Genomic DNA, 19,301 nt, shown 5'->3' on the forward strand with positions numbered 1-19,301 from the left:
GTCAGTGTATTGAGGTTTCAGTACAAGCTCAGTAGCTCCCTTAACTGCATCAGCGAAGGGGTCACTTTTCCAAACCGTTATCTGGATCATGACAAACTCAGTCCCGGTGATCAAGAATGCCCCCTCTCTCTGCACTGTGCCCGATTTTGATGGTCTTCGGGCAAGGTATCCTATCACAGAATCAAACCGAACGACACTACAGCAGTGACTACACTATAGATGCACAGAAGAGGAGGGAGGTCAAGCTGCTCAGTGATTCTAATGGTTAAATTGCAGTTCCTTCTCCCGAGGTTCGCAAATGACCCAGTTCCCGGTCAATCCTGCTGCTCTTGCCATTGTTCTAACTCCCTCCCTTATCTCTCCCTCCTGCCCTTGCCTCCTTATACCATGAAAAGGATGGGCAGAAACACCCCCACCCCATCCCAGATTTTAAAAAGGTGAGAGGTGAGCAGGCTGTTTCAACAGAAGTGTGGTAAGCACATCTACACCCACTACTTGTTGGCCGGAGGCTGGAAACTCCTCAGGGGGACACGACAAATGTGGGATTGAAAATTGCATACAGTGGGAATTACTGGTTGGCCGCTGGTGCAGCCTTGAAGTTGGTGAGGGCAATCTTAGCGCCAGGAGGAAAGAGACTGGAAGGCAAGGCCCCTATCCTGGACTTTGTGGTCAGTGATGTTGGCAAGGGAACTTGGGAGAGACAGGGGAGGAAGGGAGCTAGAACAAGTGGTTGGACAATGGGGGGGACAAGAGCAGAAGCAGAGCAGGGGTGGCAGCGTGAATGTGCCAAGGCGAGTGGTACCTCGGGTTTACTTGCTGTGCTGGTAGGAATAGCTTGCAGGTTCAGAGGACGTTTCCATAGCAACCTGCTGCTGCTGGCCACTGGTTTCCTGCAATGGGAAAAGATGAAGCTGTCATTCATACGGTAAGCCATCCAGTCTCGTTCACAGCTGTGACGGAGGGGAGGGAGGAAACGGTGAGTCAGAGGGAGATCTGAAGGATGATCACACTCTCACACAAACTAACACTTCCTCATACACACACACTCACCCGAACCAAGTATCCACACTCAGACTCACAAATCAGCATACACACTCACACATTCAATCATGCCAATACACTTACACTCATACCAATACACACTCACACACACAAACCAACAGTCACACTAAACAAGTATTCACACACACGGGCTCACAAACCAACACTTACGCTCACTCACTCACATATTCACTCCCTCAGAGGGCAACACATATTCAAACCAACATCCTTACCCTTACACCAACATACTCACAATCAGTTTCTCCCACACACTCATTTCCACAGAAGCACACACATATGCAGGTTCTCACAGCCACGCACTCACAGAAGCACACACACATGCATGCCAACAAGTACAGCCGCATACCGCACACATGCTCTCCACATACAAATCCACTACAGGTATTCACACCCACACAGCAGCCACATACCCGTATATACACACACACACACCACAGCTATACCCCATACACACCTACACACCCAGGGAGTGTGAAGAGAAACAAAATTAACTGAGTTAGCACAGCAGACATGGGTATGATCAGGCACATGCGGAGCAATGCAAGGCTAAATTGCAAACATTTTTAAGCTAGGAATTTGATTAGTAAGGCAGATGAACCGAGTACAGTGATCAGCACATGGTAACATGATATCTTAGCAATCAGACACAGTTGAAAGAAGGGCCGGACTGCAGTTCAGGGTGTAGAAGCTTCCTATGTGTCAGAGGAGGCTTTACAGTGTTGATTATGGAGTCCATTACTGATGTGCAAAGGGAGGATATCTGAGAAGGCTCTTCAAGGCCGTTTGGGTAGAGCTTGGGAACAAAACAGGAGATAAGGACAGCGTGGTAGTGTTGCGATTAGCGCAATCGTTTTACAGCACCAGTGATCACCGATCGGTGTTTGATCCCTGCCACTGTATCTTCCCCCCATGACCGTGTGGACTTCCTCCCACATTCCAAAGGTGTACAGTTAGGATTATTGTGGGCATACTATGTTGGCGCCAGAAACATGGCTGCTCAGCACAATCCTCGCTGATTTGATTTGATACAATCGACACATTTCACTGTGTGTTTTGATCTTTCAATGTACATCTGAGAAATAAAGCTAATCCTGTTTTTCATTAAAATCTTTAAATATACATCTAAATAACAGAGAAACGTAGCAGTAACAGGGTTGTAACAGTGGGGGGATTTCAAGTCTCCAGGGATTACCTCAATGTGAAAGGTATGGTGGGAGTGGAACTTTTAAAGTGCATGCAAGAGCTTTTCGAGGCAGTGTGTGGTTAGTCCTAGTGGAAATACTAGACCAGTTCTTAGGGAATGACTGTGGGCAGCATTTCCAAGATAGTGACCAGAACTGTGTAAGTTTGTGTAGAGATGGTCTGGAAATTAAGACCCTGAATGGAGATGGTCAAGAGGAGGCTCACAAAGATTATCCCGGGACTGAAAGGGTTAACATATGAGGACTGTTTGATAGTTCTGGGACTGTACTCACTGGAGTTTAGAAGAATCGGGGGGGCGGGGGAGAATCTCATTGAAACCTGTCAAATATTGGAAGTTCTGGATAGAATGGATTTGGAGAGGGTATTTCCGGTAGTGAGTCTAGGATCTGAGAGAAGTCTCAGAATAAAGGGACATCCATTTAGAGCAGAGATGAGGAGGAACTTCTTCAACCAGAGGGTGGTGCATCTGTGGAATTCGTTGCCATGGAGGGCTATGGAGGCCAAGTCATTGGGTGTATACAACGCCGAGATTAATAGGTTCTTGATTGGTAAGGGGGTTAAAGGTTATGGGAAGAAGGTGGGAGAATGTGGTTAAAAAACCAGCCATGATTGAATAGTGGAACAAACTTGATGGGCTGAATAAGGGGCTCCTATGTCTTAAGGCTCCTATGTCTTGAGGTCTTACAGTCAGCATAGCTTCCTTTGGGGGAAGATCATGTTCTACTCATTTGATTAAAAATTTCACAGAGATAAGAAAACGTATTGAAGGGGGACAATGTGACTGATGTGGTAATCCATGGCAAAGATGGATTCAAAATTAGTTTGACAATAGGAGGCAGAGGATGGTGGTGAAAGATTGTTTCTTGTAATTAGAAGCCTGTGACCAGTGCTGAGGCCCTTACTGTTGGTGATGTATAGTATATTAATGATTTGGATGTGCATGCAGGATGCAGATGCCACGATAGCCAGCAGTGTAGTTGCTAAACGGGGGGAGAAGATGGCCAGAGAAATGGCAGATGGAATTTAATTCTGATAAATGCAAGGTGGTGCACTTTGCGAGGATCATATAGGGTAGGACATATACAATGGATGGAAAGGCCTGGGGGAGTATTGAGGTTCCAAGTGGTGCACAAATCCAAGGATCCCTGAAGGTGGCAGCACAAGTGGATAATGTGGTGAAGAAGGCGTACAGGATACTTGCTATCATTAGGCAAGGCAAAGAGCAGGGGGGTAATGGTACAAAGTTATAAAAACACTGGTTAGGCCACAGCTGGTGTTCAGGTCGCCACACTCTAGGAAGGACCTGCCTGCAATGGAGAGGGTGCAGAGGAGATTCACCAGGACATTTCCTGAGATGGAGTGATTTGGCTATCGTGAGAGACTGGAGAGACTGGGTGTGTTCTCCTCAGAAATGTACATAATTATGAGGGGCATAGAATGGGTAGGTGGTAGGAAACTTTATCCAAAAGCAGGGGTGTCTAAAATCAGAGGGCATTGGTGTAAGATTAGAGTTCAGAGGTTGGATGGAAACTGAAGAGAGGGTGGTTGGAATTTTCGTCTGCATGGTAAATGGGATTAGTGTCCAAGGGTACTTGAATCTCAACAAGGACATGGTGGGCTGAAGTGTCTCTCTCTGCGTTGTATTACCATATGACACTTACGCACACACCCACACAAACACACTCACACCCCACACATACACACACACTCACACCCATACAAACACACTCACACCCACATACACACTCACACCCCACACATACACACACTCACATCCCCACACAAACACACTCACACCCACACATACACACACACTCACATACACACACACACTCACACCCACAAACACACTCACATTCACACACACCTCCACACCCACACATACACATCCACATCCCCACACAAACACACACACACACACACCTACAGGAAAACCAAAGGCATATCCTTACTCCATATCTCAGACACTACACACCTACGTACAAACATCACACACACTGACACACCAGCTTGCAACAACATGCACAGCCCCAACCCCCACTGGCACACACACAAAGGCACATGCACATCATATACGTTCAAAAACACATATCCACGTGAACACACCACACACATGCTCACACTCTTACACATCACATCTGCACTCACAACACTCTTACACACACAACATACATGCAGACACACACACTGCACACAAGTACACACACACTCTCACACATCACACTCACTACACACACACAACCAAAGTTAATATTGCCAGAAGTAGGGTTCTCAGTTTGAGCAGTTTTACACAGTTCTGTCAGTATCTCCCTGCTAGTCTGGATGCTGTGGCGCCAACCACAGCAGCATAAGAGCTGTGGGAGGATCCCGCTGCCTCTGACCTGGCTGCACAGGTCAGAGGTCACTGAAATGTCACCTCTGTGGGCCATGTTTATTGGCCACCCAAACTGACGTAACAGTGATCCGACATAGAAAGACCAAAAACACAACTTGCCAGCATGCCAAAGCGCTTCACAGCCAACGCTATACTGAAGTGTAGTCACTGTTGTAATGTGAGAAACCCAATAGCCAATGTACAGCAAGATCCCACCAAAGGTAATCCAACAACAACCGGGGAATCTGTACTTTGGTGATGCTGATTGCTGGCACTCCTACAAGAAAGCTCCTACTTTTAAAACAGCACCGTAGGATCTTTTGTTTTACCTGAGAGACCTTCAGTTTACCCTCCCTTCCAGGGGGCCACACTTACAGAGGTACAGCACCACATTAACAGCATCAGGAGTTGGGAGGTGGACGTGAACCCACGACCCCCATGACTCAGAGCTAGCGCAACCCCATTGCACTACCATCAGGGATCCCTTTGCAGGCGTGGGCTTAAATCATCCACCGTTCTGCAACTCACATCCAGGAGGGCAAGGGATGCAAACGTTACAGGCTTTGCCTAAATTATACTTAACAATACTTGAGGGGCAGGTACATGAATGAGAGGGATATGGCCCAAATAGGATGAGCTGAGAGGGCTTCATGCTCAGCATGAAATGGTTGGGCCAAAGGGCTTGCTTCTGTACTGTACTATTCTAAGACTGTGTAGCCCCTGTGTAACCTGTGGAGTCTGGGAAGGTGCCTATCACAGAGGGTGGAAGACTACAAGCCATAAGCACTCGGGCCGTGCTCACTCTGAATGAACCAGGGTCTCTTTATTGCAGGTTAAGCTGCAGTGCTGGTTTCAAGCACCCTGGTGTCGAGAGGGCACAGTGGCTGCAGGAAGTAGATGTCAATGATGGATCAGGAGGGGGCGAGAGATGAGAAACGGTGAACAGAGACCTGAAGACAGCAGAAGGTAACGATTCAAGGACAACTTGCCATTCGGTCAGGGAAATGCGACATTTGGGATCACCCCAGCAACAGAGTTGGCATGGGTATAATGGCACAAATGGCCGCCTCACAAGACAAGGTGATGAGTGGTCTTACCTCAACAGATACGTTGGAGGGAGGCATTGGGTTGTACTGGGGAATGTACGTCCCTTGTATTGCCGTGGTGGCTGGCATGTACTGGAAAACCATGCAGAAACAAGCTGGTTAGTACAAGAAATTTGAGGAAAGAAACGTCCTTAGAACCATCCCTGTTTCTCTCTTGTGGTTAAATAATCAACACTGAAGCACATTACATTGGACCCTGTGGTGTCCCACTGGGAGTGAATACCAGCACAAAGCTCTACCTTTACCTCAGCGGTAAAGGGGCAGAAAGGCAAAGTAAAAGTAAACTTGAGTTTTTTTGGCAAATACCTACATGTTGATCCTCTCCAATTTTTAGAGGTGCGCCATACCTAGTTGGATGCACCACAGCTTGCTACAGCAACTCCTCTGCCCGAGACCACAAGTGTAGGGTTCTCATTAATATTAGCTGGACTGTTAACTGCTGAGCAAGGGGTTCTCTGTAACAGCAATATTTGGGTTATACTATGTGATAATGGAAATTGTATTCATTTGCTAGCCAATGGAAGTCATGTTATGTTATCTTGTATATGTGTGCTGAGTTGACGAGCGCGGGCTTTATCGGGAGGCAAGCAGAGAGGATGGGTGTGTGAGGAACGGACAGCGGTTCCAGAGCGGCAGATACCGGACTTCGGGGGTTCGGATGGTGGCCGGAGTCTCGGAAGGACGTTGTGGATGGAATCAGAGGCGTGAGCTCCAACATATTAAAATCTTATGTGCACAAGACTGATAAATTACTTAAGTGGCACCTTTTCTTTTAGTTGTTGCTACTAACCCATCACCAAAATTTGCTATAAAGTATAATTCTTTACTCGCACTTTGTATATTGTTTCATATTTGTGTCTTGTCTGATCATTGGGCGACTCACACTGTATCTGCACCAAATCATTTGCACTGTTTAGCAGGGTCGACGGCTATTCACCCTAGGCAACGGGAGCCAGTTGGGGCAAAGGCCGTTACATTGTGGGGGCTCGTCCCGCGGATTTGAATTCTGTTGGATACAGGGTAAGTCGCCCGGGTTAAATTAGAAGAGATGGACGTGGATAAGATTGAACTTTGGTGTGAGATCAAGGATGTCCCGGTTAATCATGCCTGCGTATTAAGTGGGGTGGATATACGTACCCCGGACGACGTGTTAATTCGATGTTTGAATATAGTCAGAGCTATCGGTAAGGTTGAGATTGTAAGCAGAAGGATTGGTAAAGCGGGCGACTCAGCCTTTGTGTTGATACAGATGGGTGCTGACGTCAAGGAACTGGGACTGCCCCTATCTATCGGTGACGCAGGTGAGGCGGGGCCATGGGGCGTGCACACTGTCACGGAGGAAGGGTCTGAAGAGACACAAGAGGAGTTGCCCGAAGCTCGGGGCGGAGATTTTAGAGAGCGGGTCCAATCGTTTTTGAAGGATGAAGGAAGGGAGTGGTCAGATTTGGAGAATGTAATTAGTTCTCATTCCCCACAGAAGGGGGAGGGCTCTGAGTTGGCCTCAGCCATTAACTCTTTGGTGAACCGGGCGGAGGGTCCGCAACAGAAGTTACGAATTTTCTCAGGGAGGACCCCTATCCCTGATGGAGAGGATGATTACGAGTCCTGGGTAGAACATACCTCTCAGTTGCTCGGTGAGTGGCAGCGTTCTGAGGAGGAGAAGCGGCAAAGATTGGGGGACAGTTTGAGAGGGGCGGCAGCTGAGGTGGTAAAAGGGGTGAGAGTTAACCAGCCCTTGGCTTCTTGGAAGGAGTGTCTAGTCACCCTAGAGGAGGCATTTGGGCTGACACGGTGGAGCTTTTAGGGGGGGGGGGATTCAGAATCTGCATCAGGAGAAAGGGGAAAAGCTTTCTGAGTATCTTCTCCGACTAGAGCGTAGGCTAAATTGCTTGAGGCGCCGAGGGGGGGAATGACATGAATCGGATAAGGATCCACCAGGTAGTCAAGGGCACGCAGAGGCATGATGCGATTGCTACGAGCCTCCGGCAGCCCCGTAGAGCGCGTTTCCTGCCCCCCCCCCCGTCTTTTGTTCAGTTACTCAGAGAGGTAAAGGAGGAGGAGGACGAATTGGAAGTGGAAGAAGGCTCCAGTAACAAGCTGCAGTCCTCAGTAGTAGCACCTTGTGGTGAAATAACCGGAACCAGCTCCATGCGGGAGACACAAAAGGGGGTTGCGACAGGTGGGGTCCCTCCGCGGTAGGGGACTAGCATAGAAGGCCCTTCCCAGAAGGGATGGACGGCACTGAGGCCAGGCAGAGGCTGGGGTCCTGCGAGGCGAGGCATGTGCTATAACTGCGGGGACGAGGGGCACTTCAGGCGGGAATGTGAACGGCAGGGAGCCCTCGGAGGGAGAGCCCCCGGGTGTCCCAGCAGGAAGGGGGGGTCGGGAAACTTAGAAGAGACTCAGTGAGGGAACGGACTGGAGTCTCTGGGAAAATACGTTCCCAACAATGTGCCGTGGGACCTTCGAAGGGAAGAGATCCTATCCCAGAAGGATTCATGGGACCCCGATCCAGCGTGTCGATACGGATAGAGGGGATAGATGCAAAAGCCATACTCGACACGGGGTCGCAGGTCACATTACTGTACCGGTCGTTCTACGATCAGTATCTGGCTCATTTACCCCTGACACCTTTCAGTGCACTGGAAATTTGGGGTATTAGTGATGGTGATTACCTGTACAATGGCTATTTGTCTGTGAAATTGGAGTTCCTGGAAGCTGAGGTGGGGGTGTCTGAGGCTCATGAGGCCCTGGTACTGGTTTGCCCAGACCCCGGTGAGACTGAGGGTGTGTTAATTCTGGTGGGGACCAACACCCTTATTGTGCAGAGACTCCTGGGAGCCAGTAAGGAGAAAGCGGGTGAAGACTTTTGGAGACCCTGTCAGTGCACCCAGTGTTCCGAGCTGCTTTTGATGAAGCATGGGGTCGCCCTGGGCTGGATGCGGCGGGTGAACAAGGCACTGTGTGGTGTGCCCAGTCGAAGCCCAGGGTGGTGCGGCCGGGTGAAGTAGCGAGAGTGATGGGGATTCCTAGATTCCCGGGGGTGCCTGAGGGTGAAGCCCTTCTAGCGGACATCCCGGAAGTTCTTGAGGGAGAGTTGAGATTCCTTGCTGGGGTGCTGGTGAGACCTGAGTTTCAGAGGCCCTCGGTGGTACAGGCACGCAGGCTAGTGGTGATCGTCATGAACACTACTGCCCGGGAGGTCACCTTTAAGCGAGGGATGCCTCTGGCGCATTTGTTCCCGGTGACGGTGATGTATAGCGCCCCCGTGAGGTCAGTTGGGGGAGAGCTGTCGGGAAAAAGGCCTAAGTTGACCGCTGAAGCTTTTAAATTTGGGGCATCACCTGTGCCGGAGGGTTGGAAGCATTGGCTGGTGGAGAAGATTTTGGCGATGACAGATGTTTTTTCCCTTGACGAGTTTGATGTGGGTTGTTCCAGGAGCACTCGCCACACCATACGGGTGACTGAGGATACTCCGTTTAGAGAATGATCACGGCGACTGGCCCCTGCAGATGTGGAAGACGTGCGGCAGCATTTGGGCAGGTTGGAGGAAGCCGGGATCATCACGGAGTCCCGAAGTCCGTATGCATCTCCTATCGTACTGGCCCGGAAGAAGAATGGGAAGGTTCGTATGTGTGTGGACTATAGAACATTGAACAGGCGCACGGTCCCCCGGGTGGAAGATGCGCTGGCCTGTCTGAATGAGGCGAAGTGGTTTAGCGTGCTGGATTTGAGGAGTGGGTACTACCAGATCCCGATGAGTGAGACCGATTAGGAGAAGACGGCTTTCATTTGCCCTTTGGGATTTTACCAGTTCGAAAGGATGCCCCAGGGCATATCGGTGATCCCTGCCACCTTCCAGAGGGTCATGGAGAAGACAGTGGGGGATATGAACCTGTTCGAAGTGTTGGTATATTTCGATGACCTCTTAGTATTTGGATCCACATTGGAAGAACACAAAGCGAGACTAATGAAGGTGCTCAACCGGCTGAAGCAGGAAGGGTTAAAACTTTCCCTGGACAAGTGCCAGTTCTGCCAGACATCTGCTAGCTATGTTGGACACATCCTCTCGCGGAATGGAGTAGCTACAGACCCGGCTAAGATCGAAGCAGTGACCACCTGGCCGAGGCCCCAGACCGTGAGTGCTCTGCACTCGTTCCTAGGGCTCTGTGGATACTATCGGAGATTCGTGAAGGGCTATGCCAAGGTGAGTCATTCCTTGAACCAGCTTCTGTGTGGCTACCCTCCCCTGGGACAGAGGGGGAAAGGGAGGAAAGGACAGGAGGTGGGGGCATATTTAAACCAATCAGAGCCCTTTGGACAGAGATGGGATGACAAATGCGAAGCGGCTTTCCAGTCACTGAAGGAGATGCTGACTCAGGCACCGGTGCTGGCTTTTGTGGACCCCTGATTGCCCTATGTGCTACACACTGATGCCAGTCATGAGAGGTTAGGGGCCGTTTTATATCAGGATCAGGATGCTGGCCTGAGGCCTGTAGTGTTTGTCAGCCAGAGTTTGTCACCTTTGGAGAGAAACTATCCCACTCACAAGTTGGAGTCCCTCGCGTTGAAATGGGCGGTGGTGAATAAGCTGAGTGACTACCTCTACGGGGCCAAGTTTGAGGTGAGGACAGACAACAACCCGCTCACCTACATCCTGACCTCAGCAAAACTGGATGCCATAGGCCATCGGTGGCTGGCAGCTTTGTCTGTATATGATTTCAGCCTGAAGTACCGGCCGGGGAGCCGAAATGTCGATGCGGATGCTTTGTCCCGACAGGGGCATGAGAAGCTGGGGAAGGACGAGGAGTGGGAGCGTGTTCCTGCATCCGGGGTGAAGGCAATGTGCCAGTTTGCTATCATCATGCAGGCTGAGGAGAAGGAGAGGCCAGATTGAGCAGTGGACTCATTGGGGGCATCCGATGGCGCCCTGCCCCTAGTGTACTGTGACATGACTACTCTGAAGACCACACAGCTGCCAGGGTTAAACCCTGGGGAAGTGGCCGCTGCTCAGCAAGATGACCTGGACATTGGCCCCGTCTGGCATGCCGTGGCAGAGGGGGATGTGACACAGGCGGAGAAGGCTAAGCACGGTTCAGTGTCCCTGTTACTGAGAGAATGGCGTCGGTTGAGGTTGCAGAACCAAACGTCACTCACAGACCGACCTCGGTGTTGGCAGCTGGTCCTGCCGGAGAAGTATCGGAAGGCTGTGTTGAAGTCCCTCCATGATGACTCTGGACATTTGGCTGTGGAAAAGACCTATGGATTGCTCAAGGATGCGTTTTACTGGCCCCGAATGAGGACAAAGGTTGAAGAGTACTGCAAGTCCTGCATTCGTTGCATACAGTGGAAGACACTGCCCAGGCAGGCTGCCCCTTTGTCCCACTTGCAGAGTGCGGGGCCTTTGGACCTGGTGTGTATGGATTTCCTGGCCATAGAACCTGATGCCAGCAACACGGCGAATGTCTTGGTCATTACAGACCACTACAACAGGTATGCTCAAGCTTTTCCTACCAAGGATCAGAGGGCGACTACAGTGGTGAAAGTGCTATGGGAGACGTATTTTGTGCACTACGGCCTTCCTCGGCGGATACGTAGTAACCAGGGACGAGATTTTGAGAATAAGCTCATCTATGAGTTACTGGGCATGCTGGGGGTTGAGAAATCGAGGACCACACCCTCGATCCACAGGGCGATCCCCAACCAGAAAGGTTCAATCGGACGCTGCTAGACATGCTTGGGACTCCGGAGATCAGCAAAAAGAATCAATGGAGTTGACATATCGGGCATCTGTCTCACTGTTACAACTGTACATGCAATGAAGCTACTGGTTACTCGCCCTATTATGTTATGTTTGGGTGCGAGGCAAGGTTGCCCATTGACCTTTGTTTCCGGACTGATGCCGGTAAGGTGTCGCCGAGGCCTTACTTGAAGTATGTGCCTGATATAAGGAAAGAACTGAAAAGAGCTTATGAGTTGGCTGGGGAGGCAGCCGCCCGGCAGAATCGGGGAAATAAGAGGAGGTATGACCAGAAGGAAGAGTTCTCTCAACTCCGACCTGGAGACCGAGTCCTCATCAGGAATCTGGGATTACCAGGAAAACACAAGCTGGCTGATTGCTGGGCAGCCACACCCTATGTAGTGGAGAGTCAGATGCCAAACCTACCGGTTTTCCAGGTGTGGCCCGAGGATGGAAAGGGGCCTGTCAAGATTCTCCATCGGAATCACCTGTTGCCTCTGGGGCAAGATGTGCAGGTAGAGCAGGAGCCTGAAGAGGTGGCTGCACCCAATACCAGGACTCTGCGTCCCCGCAGGGAGGAGGACGTGCCTACCCCGGGAGAGACGGGCCCGAGCCCAGCCCCTGTGAGGGATACTGATTCGGAGGATGATGACTGGGATGGTTGGTACATTCTGCCGTTCACTGATGCTCCTGTGATGGAGGAAGAGACTCCTGGCCTTTCCCCCACTGGGTTAGACAGGGTAAGAGGGGCTAGTGAGGGGCAGTCCATGGTACCGCAGGGAGTTGAAGGAGAGGATGTAGGGCCTGAACCAGAGATAGAGGGTTCTGAGGTGCAGAGAGGCTTGGGTGACCGCCCGGGGGAGGGTTCGCTTCGTAGTTTCAAAGGGTCCACTGTAGTGTCTGAAGCAGAAGAGTTAGACGAGGGGGTACGTAGGTCTCAGAAAAGTTGGAAACCCCCAGAGATGTTGGCCTATGTAGCACCCAAGGAACAAGGTGTGATCTCTACTGTTTTAGGGAGTCAGATCACTGCTTTCTGCACGTGGATTGGGCTGTGTGTTCTGCAGGAAGGGATGGTGAATTATCTGAACGTCATGAGGGCATGATTTATTTTGGTGGGGGGAGAATGTAGGGTTCTCAGTAATATTAGCTGGACTGTTAACTGTTAATCACTTATTACCAAAATGGCTTCTCGTACTGTTAACTGCTGAGCAAGGGGTTCTCTGTAACAGCAATATTTGGGTTATACTATGTGATAATGGAAATTGTATTCATTTGCTAGCCAATGGAAGTCATGTTCTGTTATCTTGTATATGTGTGCTAAGTTGAGGAGCGCAGGCTTTTTCAGGAGGCGTGCGGAGAGGACGGATGTGTGAGGAACGGACAGCGGTTCCAGGGCGGCAGATACCGGACTTGAGGATTTGGATGGTGGCCGGAGTCTCAGAAGGACGTTGTGGATGGAATTGGTGGCATGAGCTCCAACCTATTAAAATATTATGTGCACAAGACTGATAAGTTACTTATGTGGCGCTTTTTCTTTTAGTTGTTTAGTTGTTACACATCACCAAAATTTGCTATAAAGTATAATTCTTTACTCGCACTTGGTATATTGTTTGATATTTGTGTCGTGGCTGATCATTGGGCACCTCACACCGTATCCGCACCAAGGCATTTGCACTGTTTGGCAGGGTTGACGGCTATTCACCCTAAGCAACGGGAGTCAGTTGGGGCAAAGGCCATTACACAAGAAACTGTAGAGAGTTGTGGACACAGCTCAGTGCATCACAGAAACCAGACCCCCATTCATGGACTCTGTCTACACTTCCTGCTGTCTTGGTAAAGCAGCCAACATAATCAAACACTCCTCCCATCCCAGACATTCTCACTTCTTCCCCCTCCCATCGGGCAGAAGATAAAAAATCCTGAAAGCACGTACCACCAGGCTCACGGTCAACTGCTATCCTGCTGTTACAGACCTATCGTATAACAAGATGAATTCTTCACCTCATAATCTACCTCATCGTGGCCATTACCCTATTGTTGGCCTGCACTGCACTGTCTCATAACGGTAACAATTTATTCTGCATTCCATTATTGTTTTCCCTTGTACTATCTTGATGTGTTGATGTGGTGAAATGACCTGTAAGGATGGCATGCAAAACAAGTTTTGCTCCAAAGAGAAAAGTCTTAGCTCACTTAACCTTCCCTCATAATACGTGCTCTTTAATCCAAGCAGTACCCTGTAAATCTCCTCTTCAGTCTCTCTAAAGATTCCACCTTTTCCTATAATAAGGTGATAATAACACCTGTTCTGTTCTGAGGTTGCTCATGTTTAACATGCTGCACATCTCATGACCTTAGTGCTAAGTGGAGGGAACTCTGGTTGGATTTCCCCCTCCCCTGGTCAACACTGGTTGGAGGTTGGCAGCTGTCAGCAGGCGTGAGCTTAGTTGATATTGTTGGTTGAATGTTGAGGGACAGGACTGACCATCATAACAATGGCTGCTCCTGTACTCACTTGTGACTTTGAGGGAGCTTCAATGGCCTTCATAAATCAGTCCTGATGAAGGGTCTTGGCCCAAAACGTTGACTGTACCTCTTCCAATAGATGCTGCCTGGCCTGCTGCGTTCACCAGCAACTTTTATGTGTGTTGCTTGAAATTCCAGTATCTGCAGATTTCCTCGTGTTTGCGCCATTGAGAATGAGATGGGATGTTATGTTGAAGTTGTACAAGACTTTGGTGAGGCCAAATTTAGAGTATTGTATGCATTTCTGGTCACCTATCTACAGGAAAGACATCAATAAGATTGAAAACGTGCAGAGAAAATTTACAAGAATGTTGCTGGGATTTGAGGACTTGAGAAGGTTGACCAGGTCAGGACTTAATTCCCTGTAGCACAGGAGAATGAGGGGAGATCTTATAGAGATATACAAAATTATGAAGCATATAGATAGGATGAGTGCCTACAGGGTATTTCCCCATAGAGTGAGAGTGGAACTAGAGGCCATAGGTTTAGAGTGAAAGGTGAAATATTTAAATATTTAAGGGAACTTCAGAGGGCAGTGCGAGTGTGGAATGAGCTGCCAGTGGAAGTGGTGGACGCGAGTTTAATTTTAATATTTAAGAGAAGTTTGGATAGGTGCTGATTGATGGAACCCGGCAGAATAACAGTTCGGCATGGACTAGAAGGGCTGAAGGGCCCGTTTGTGTGCTTTAGCACTCTATGACTCTAACCCTCTCCGCTTTCTGCCCCTTTCCCACACCACCCCTCTCCCTGCATCCTAGAGAACAGCCAAGGTCACTTGCAACAAACATGAGAGCTAATGTTTGAGACCTTCACCATCAACATTACTCAGAGACATGCTACACATTGTAAAACCTTGAATAACACCAAAGAAACTGCTTTCAGTTGAGCTCTACACTCACTTGTCCCTACGCTCCCAGATAACCGCCAAGGTGGGCTGTACTTACCGTGCCAGTGCTGCCCAGGGAGAGGTGACTAAGCTGTTGGGTTAATGGTCCCATCATTGACGTGGGTTGGATCGACATGGTGTGGTCCATTGTGGGGGTTATTACTGTTCCCTTCAAAAATAAACGGCACAGTTAAGCACTTTCTGGTTTCTCATTCTGCCTGAGATGTTAACATGGGGACAAGACTTCCAGAACTCAGGCCTTGTGCCTGAATTCAACAGTGAATGGTGAATTAGGCAGAGGAAGTCATACTGATAGCTGAGCATCAAAGAGATGACACCCTCCCCTACTGTATGTTCCCAGTAAAGTCCTTGTGCACTTCACTTTAATGTCCCCCCAATATTTGTCCTCAGATTCTCTCTGCTCCCCTTTAAGAACTGCCCATTTAAAACCTCCTTACTGTTTCACCCAACACCCCTCATCCTTACTCACCAACAATTACTCACTGTGTCTCCATATCCCCTACTTAGCAAGGTGACCCCGCGTAGGATAAAGGGCAGAATTTGTCGCCAATCTCTCCTGGTTCAGAAAGAGGCTGGAAAGCGAGGTAAGGATGGGTGGGAAGTCTGCTGAGATCCTGGCCCCCTATGGTGTCTGCTGGGCAGCTCCTCTAGCTGAAACGGGCATAGCAGGCAACAAGCAGAGTGCCAGAGGTCGTCGAGAAGGCAGCAGCACCATCGCGGTTAAAAAGAAAGGAGGGCGCGAGGAGACTTAATGGTAGAAATGTTACTATTGCTAATGATAATGGTAGACCCTTAACATTTGACAGAAGCCGGAATCTGAAAGAGGAACACAGATAAAAGAAAGCTTACCATAGGCTGCATAAGATATGATTGATGGTGCATCCAGGAGGGGTTATGGACCTGTGTGTGCCACAACACAAGAGAGCAATCAACAACAGCCTGCATTCATATATCACTTTAATGCTTTGTAGTTATTGGCTTAAAGCGCGTGGAAGCTACTGAAGCCAGCACTTAATGTCCATCTCGAATTGCTTCCAAACTGAAGGCTGTTAAAGTACTAACCGCATTGGTGGATGTAGAGTTACAAAGAGGGCAATGGCAGATTTTCCCTCCCTGAATGGCATCAGTGGATCTGATGAACTTTTAATCACACTTCAGTATCATCACTAAAATGACAAGTTTTCTTTAAAAAGATGCCATAAAATTAACTAAAATTCAATACCATGACTTACTTTAATTTCAGATTTATTCAATACATAAATTTAAATTCCCAACTACCACGGCAGGATTTGAACTGATGCCTCTGGGTCAACAGGCCAGAACTCTTGCTGCTATTTCAGTACCTTAACCATTGTGCGGCCAGATACTGAACTACAGTAAAACATCCCAAGTCAATTCACAGGAGTCTTGTCAAGGAGAATTTTGACAGAAAGCCACAGAATGAGATTATAATTTAAATATCAGCACTAAAAGTTTGGATGATGAGGTAAGTTTTAGGAATCAACAAAAGGGAGGAAAAAGAAAAAGGCAGAGAGATTAGGGAGCTTGGATCTAAGCGGTTGAAAGCTTAAGATGATAAGACGTAGGAGTAGAATTAGACCATTCCGCCCCTCGAGTCTGCTCTGCCATTCCATCATGGTTGATTTATTATCCCTCGTAATCCCATTATCACGCCTTCTCCCTGTCACCTTTGATGTCCTTACTAATCAAGAACCTATCAACCTCCACTTTAAATATACCCAATGACTTGATCTCAACAGCCGTCTGTGACAATGAATTCCACAGATTCACCACCTTCTGGCAAAAGAAATTCCTCCTCATCTCTGTTGTCTATCTTGAATTGCCTCCAAACTAGAGGCTGTTAAAGTACTAACCACATTGGTGGATCTGGAGTTACTCTAGGAAAATGGCAAAAACCATGCTGACTTCAGCCTATTTCATCATGTGCCTCCAAAAACCCTGAAACCTCATCTTTATTAATGGATTCCAACATCTTACCAGCCACTGAAGTCAGGTTAGTGATTCTTGAAAGATCATTACTAATGCCTCTACAATCTCTTCAGCTACTTTTTCCAGAACTCTGGGATGTAGTCCATCTGGTCCTGATGACTTGTCTATCTTCAAAACTTTCAGCTTCCTAAGCACCTTCTCCTTAGTGATAGCAACTACACTCACTTTTGCCCCAACACTCAACTTTCTGGCATTCTGCTAGCGTCTTCCACAGTGATTACTGACGCAAAATATTTATTCAGTTCATTCGCCATTTTTTGTCCCCCATTACTACCTCACCAGCGTCATTTTCCAGCAGTCCAATATACATTCTCACCTCTCTTTTACTCTTTATATATCTGAAAAAACCTTTGGTATCTGTTTTTATATTATTGGCTAGCTTACCTTCATATTTCATCTTTTCTCTCCTTATAGCTTTTTTAGTTGCTTACTGTTGGTTTTCATAAAGCTTCCCAGTCCTCTAACTTCCCATTAGTTTTAGCTGTATTAAATGCCCTCTCTTTTCCTTTTATGCTGTCTTTGACTTCCCTCATCAGCCATGGTTGCCTCATCCTCTCCTTAAAATACTACTTCTTCTTTGGGATGTATCTATTCCACGCCTTCTGAATTGCTCCCAGAAACTCCAGCCATTGCCGTTCTGCCATTATCCTTGCTAGTGTCCCCTTCCACTCAAATTTGGCCAAATGCTCTCTCATGCCTCTGTAATTCCCTTTGCTCCATTGTAATACTGACACACTTGATTTTAGCTTCTGCCTCTCAAACTGCAGGGTGAATTCTATCATATTATAATCACTGACTTCTAAGGGTTCCTTTATCTTAAGGTCCCTAATCAAATATGACAGACCTGCTAGTGGTGGAGCGAATATCTTCAAGGATGAGCAAGAAGTCAGAATTGGAGGAAGGTAGAGTTCTCAGAGGATATGTTACTTTATTTAGAGATACAGCACGGAACAGGCCATTCCGGCCCTTCGAGCTGCGCCACGCAGCAACCCACCAATTTAACCTTAACCTAACCACGGGGCAATTTACAATAACCAATTAACCTATGAAATGGAAACAACAGGAATTCTGCAGATGCTGGAAATTCAAGCAACATACATCAAAGTTGCTGGCGAACGCAGCAGGCCAAGCAGCATCTATAGGAAGAGGCGCAGTCGACGTTTCAGGCCGAGACCCTTCGTCAGGACTGAAACGTCGACTGCGCCTCTTCCTATAGATGCTGCTTGGCCTGCTGCGTTCACCAGCAACTTTGATGTAACCTACGAAATGGTACGTTTTTAGACTGTGGGAGGAAACGGTAGGGTCTTTTAAGAGACTTTTAGATAGGTACATGGAGCTTAGTAAAATAGAGGGCTATAGGCAAGCCTACTAATTTCTACGGTAGGGACATGTTCGGCACAACTTTGTGGGCTGAAGGGCCTGTATTGTGCTGTAGGTTTTCTATGTTTCTAAACTGGAGTACCCGGAGGAAACCCACGTGCACACGGAAAGAAACGTACAAACTTGCTTACAGAGGACTCCGGAATTGAACTCCGACATCCCGAGCTTTAATAGCACTATGCTAACAGCTATGTTACTGTGGCGTCCCATTTAATAGATTATTGCACAAAAACTCTCTTTTAAACAATTTAAATTCCCATAGGCCTGGTAGCATTTGAACTTAAGCCACCAGGCCACAAGTCAACTAAATTGGCAACCACCACGTCAATGCAAATGCCATTTTTTGGAAGAGGTACAAAAGCAGTCCTGTTAGATGTTATGAAACCCAGTGATGCAATTCAAAGAAAAACTATAACATTTATGAAAATTTCTTGTGATGTTTTGCTGTCACTCTTTTGTTATCTTTACAAGTCTTTTAAAAAGCAACTTGTGTGTCACTTTGAACCTAAAATTTGTTTCACCTTCCACCTCTACCCTTTCCAAGTCTGATAATACAGTTGACAACTCTGGCGGGTCCCAGCGATGTGATCACATGACTTTCCTTCCTTTGACCCCTCCTCTAAAGCCAGTTCCTGTCCTCTTTGCCACCTCAACTGGAAAGGGAAAAGAGACTGTCGAATTCAACAGGTTAACATAGAACTCTACAACCAATGACAGATCCTTTGGCCCACAATGTTGCACTGACCTACATAAACCTATTTCACAATCAATCCAACCCATCCCTCCTACACAGCCCATAACCCTCCACTTTTCTTTCATCTATGAACCTACCGAACAGCCATCGTCCCCATGCCGAAGAAGTCTTCAGTATCCTGCCTCAACGACTACCGTCCTGTTGCTCTCACATCCATCATCATGAAATGTTTCGAGATGCTTGACATGAGGCACATAAAGACCCTGCTGCCCCCCTCACTAGACCCCCTGCAGTTCGCG

At 48.1% G+C, this 19,301-nt stretch overlaps 2 protein-coding genes across 12 annotated transcripts in view; one reads left to right on the forward strand and one right to left on the reverse strand.

The window, feature by feature from the left end:
* LOC134340290 (SWI/SNF-related matrix-associated actin-dependent regulator of chromatin subfamily D member 1) overlaps positions 1-5,672 on the forward strand; it is a 108,268-nt gene extending 102,596 nt beyond the window's left edge. The window contains exon 15 of the transcript XR_010016514.1: positions 5,472-5,672. The gene's annotated coding sequence lies outside the window, so the exon portion shown is untranslated. The remainder of the gene's footprint in view (positions 1-5,471) is intronic.
* The window catches only part of LOC134340291 (RNA-binding motif, single-stranded-interacting protein 2-like), a 260,578-nt gene that overhangs the window by 14,438 nt on the left and 226,839 nt on the right, over positions 1-19,301 (reverse strand). For 8 of the 11 annotated variants that reach the window (XM_063037346.1, XM_063037347.1, XM_063037345.1 and 5 more), the window contains 4 exons: positions 15,768-15,818; positions 14,956-15,066; positions 5,737-5,817; positions 803-890 (listed from right to left, as the gene is read on the reverse strand). In XM_063037346.1, the coding sequence (XP_062893416.1) occupies positions 810-890; positions 5,737-5,817; positions 14,956-15,066; positions 15,768-15,818 (324 nt within the window). In that variant the 3' untranslated portion in view covers positions 803-809. The remainder of the gene's footprint in view (positions 1-802; positions 891-5,736; positions 5,818-14,955; positions 15,067-15,767; positions 15,819-19,301) is intronic. The other 3 variants (XM_063037349.1, XM_063037348.1, XM_063037353.1) reach the window with 3 other exon arrangements.

Source organism: Mobula hypostoma, chromosome X1 (genome assembly GCF_963921235.1).
Source record: "Mobula hypostoma chromosome X1, sMobHyp1.1, whole genome shotgun sequence".
Taxonomy (NCBI): Eukaryota; Metazoa; Chordata; class Chondrichthyes; order Myliobatiformes; family Myliobatidae; genus Mobula; species Mobula hypostoma.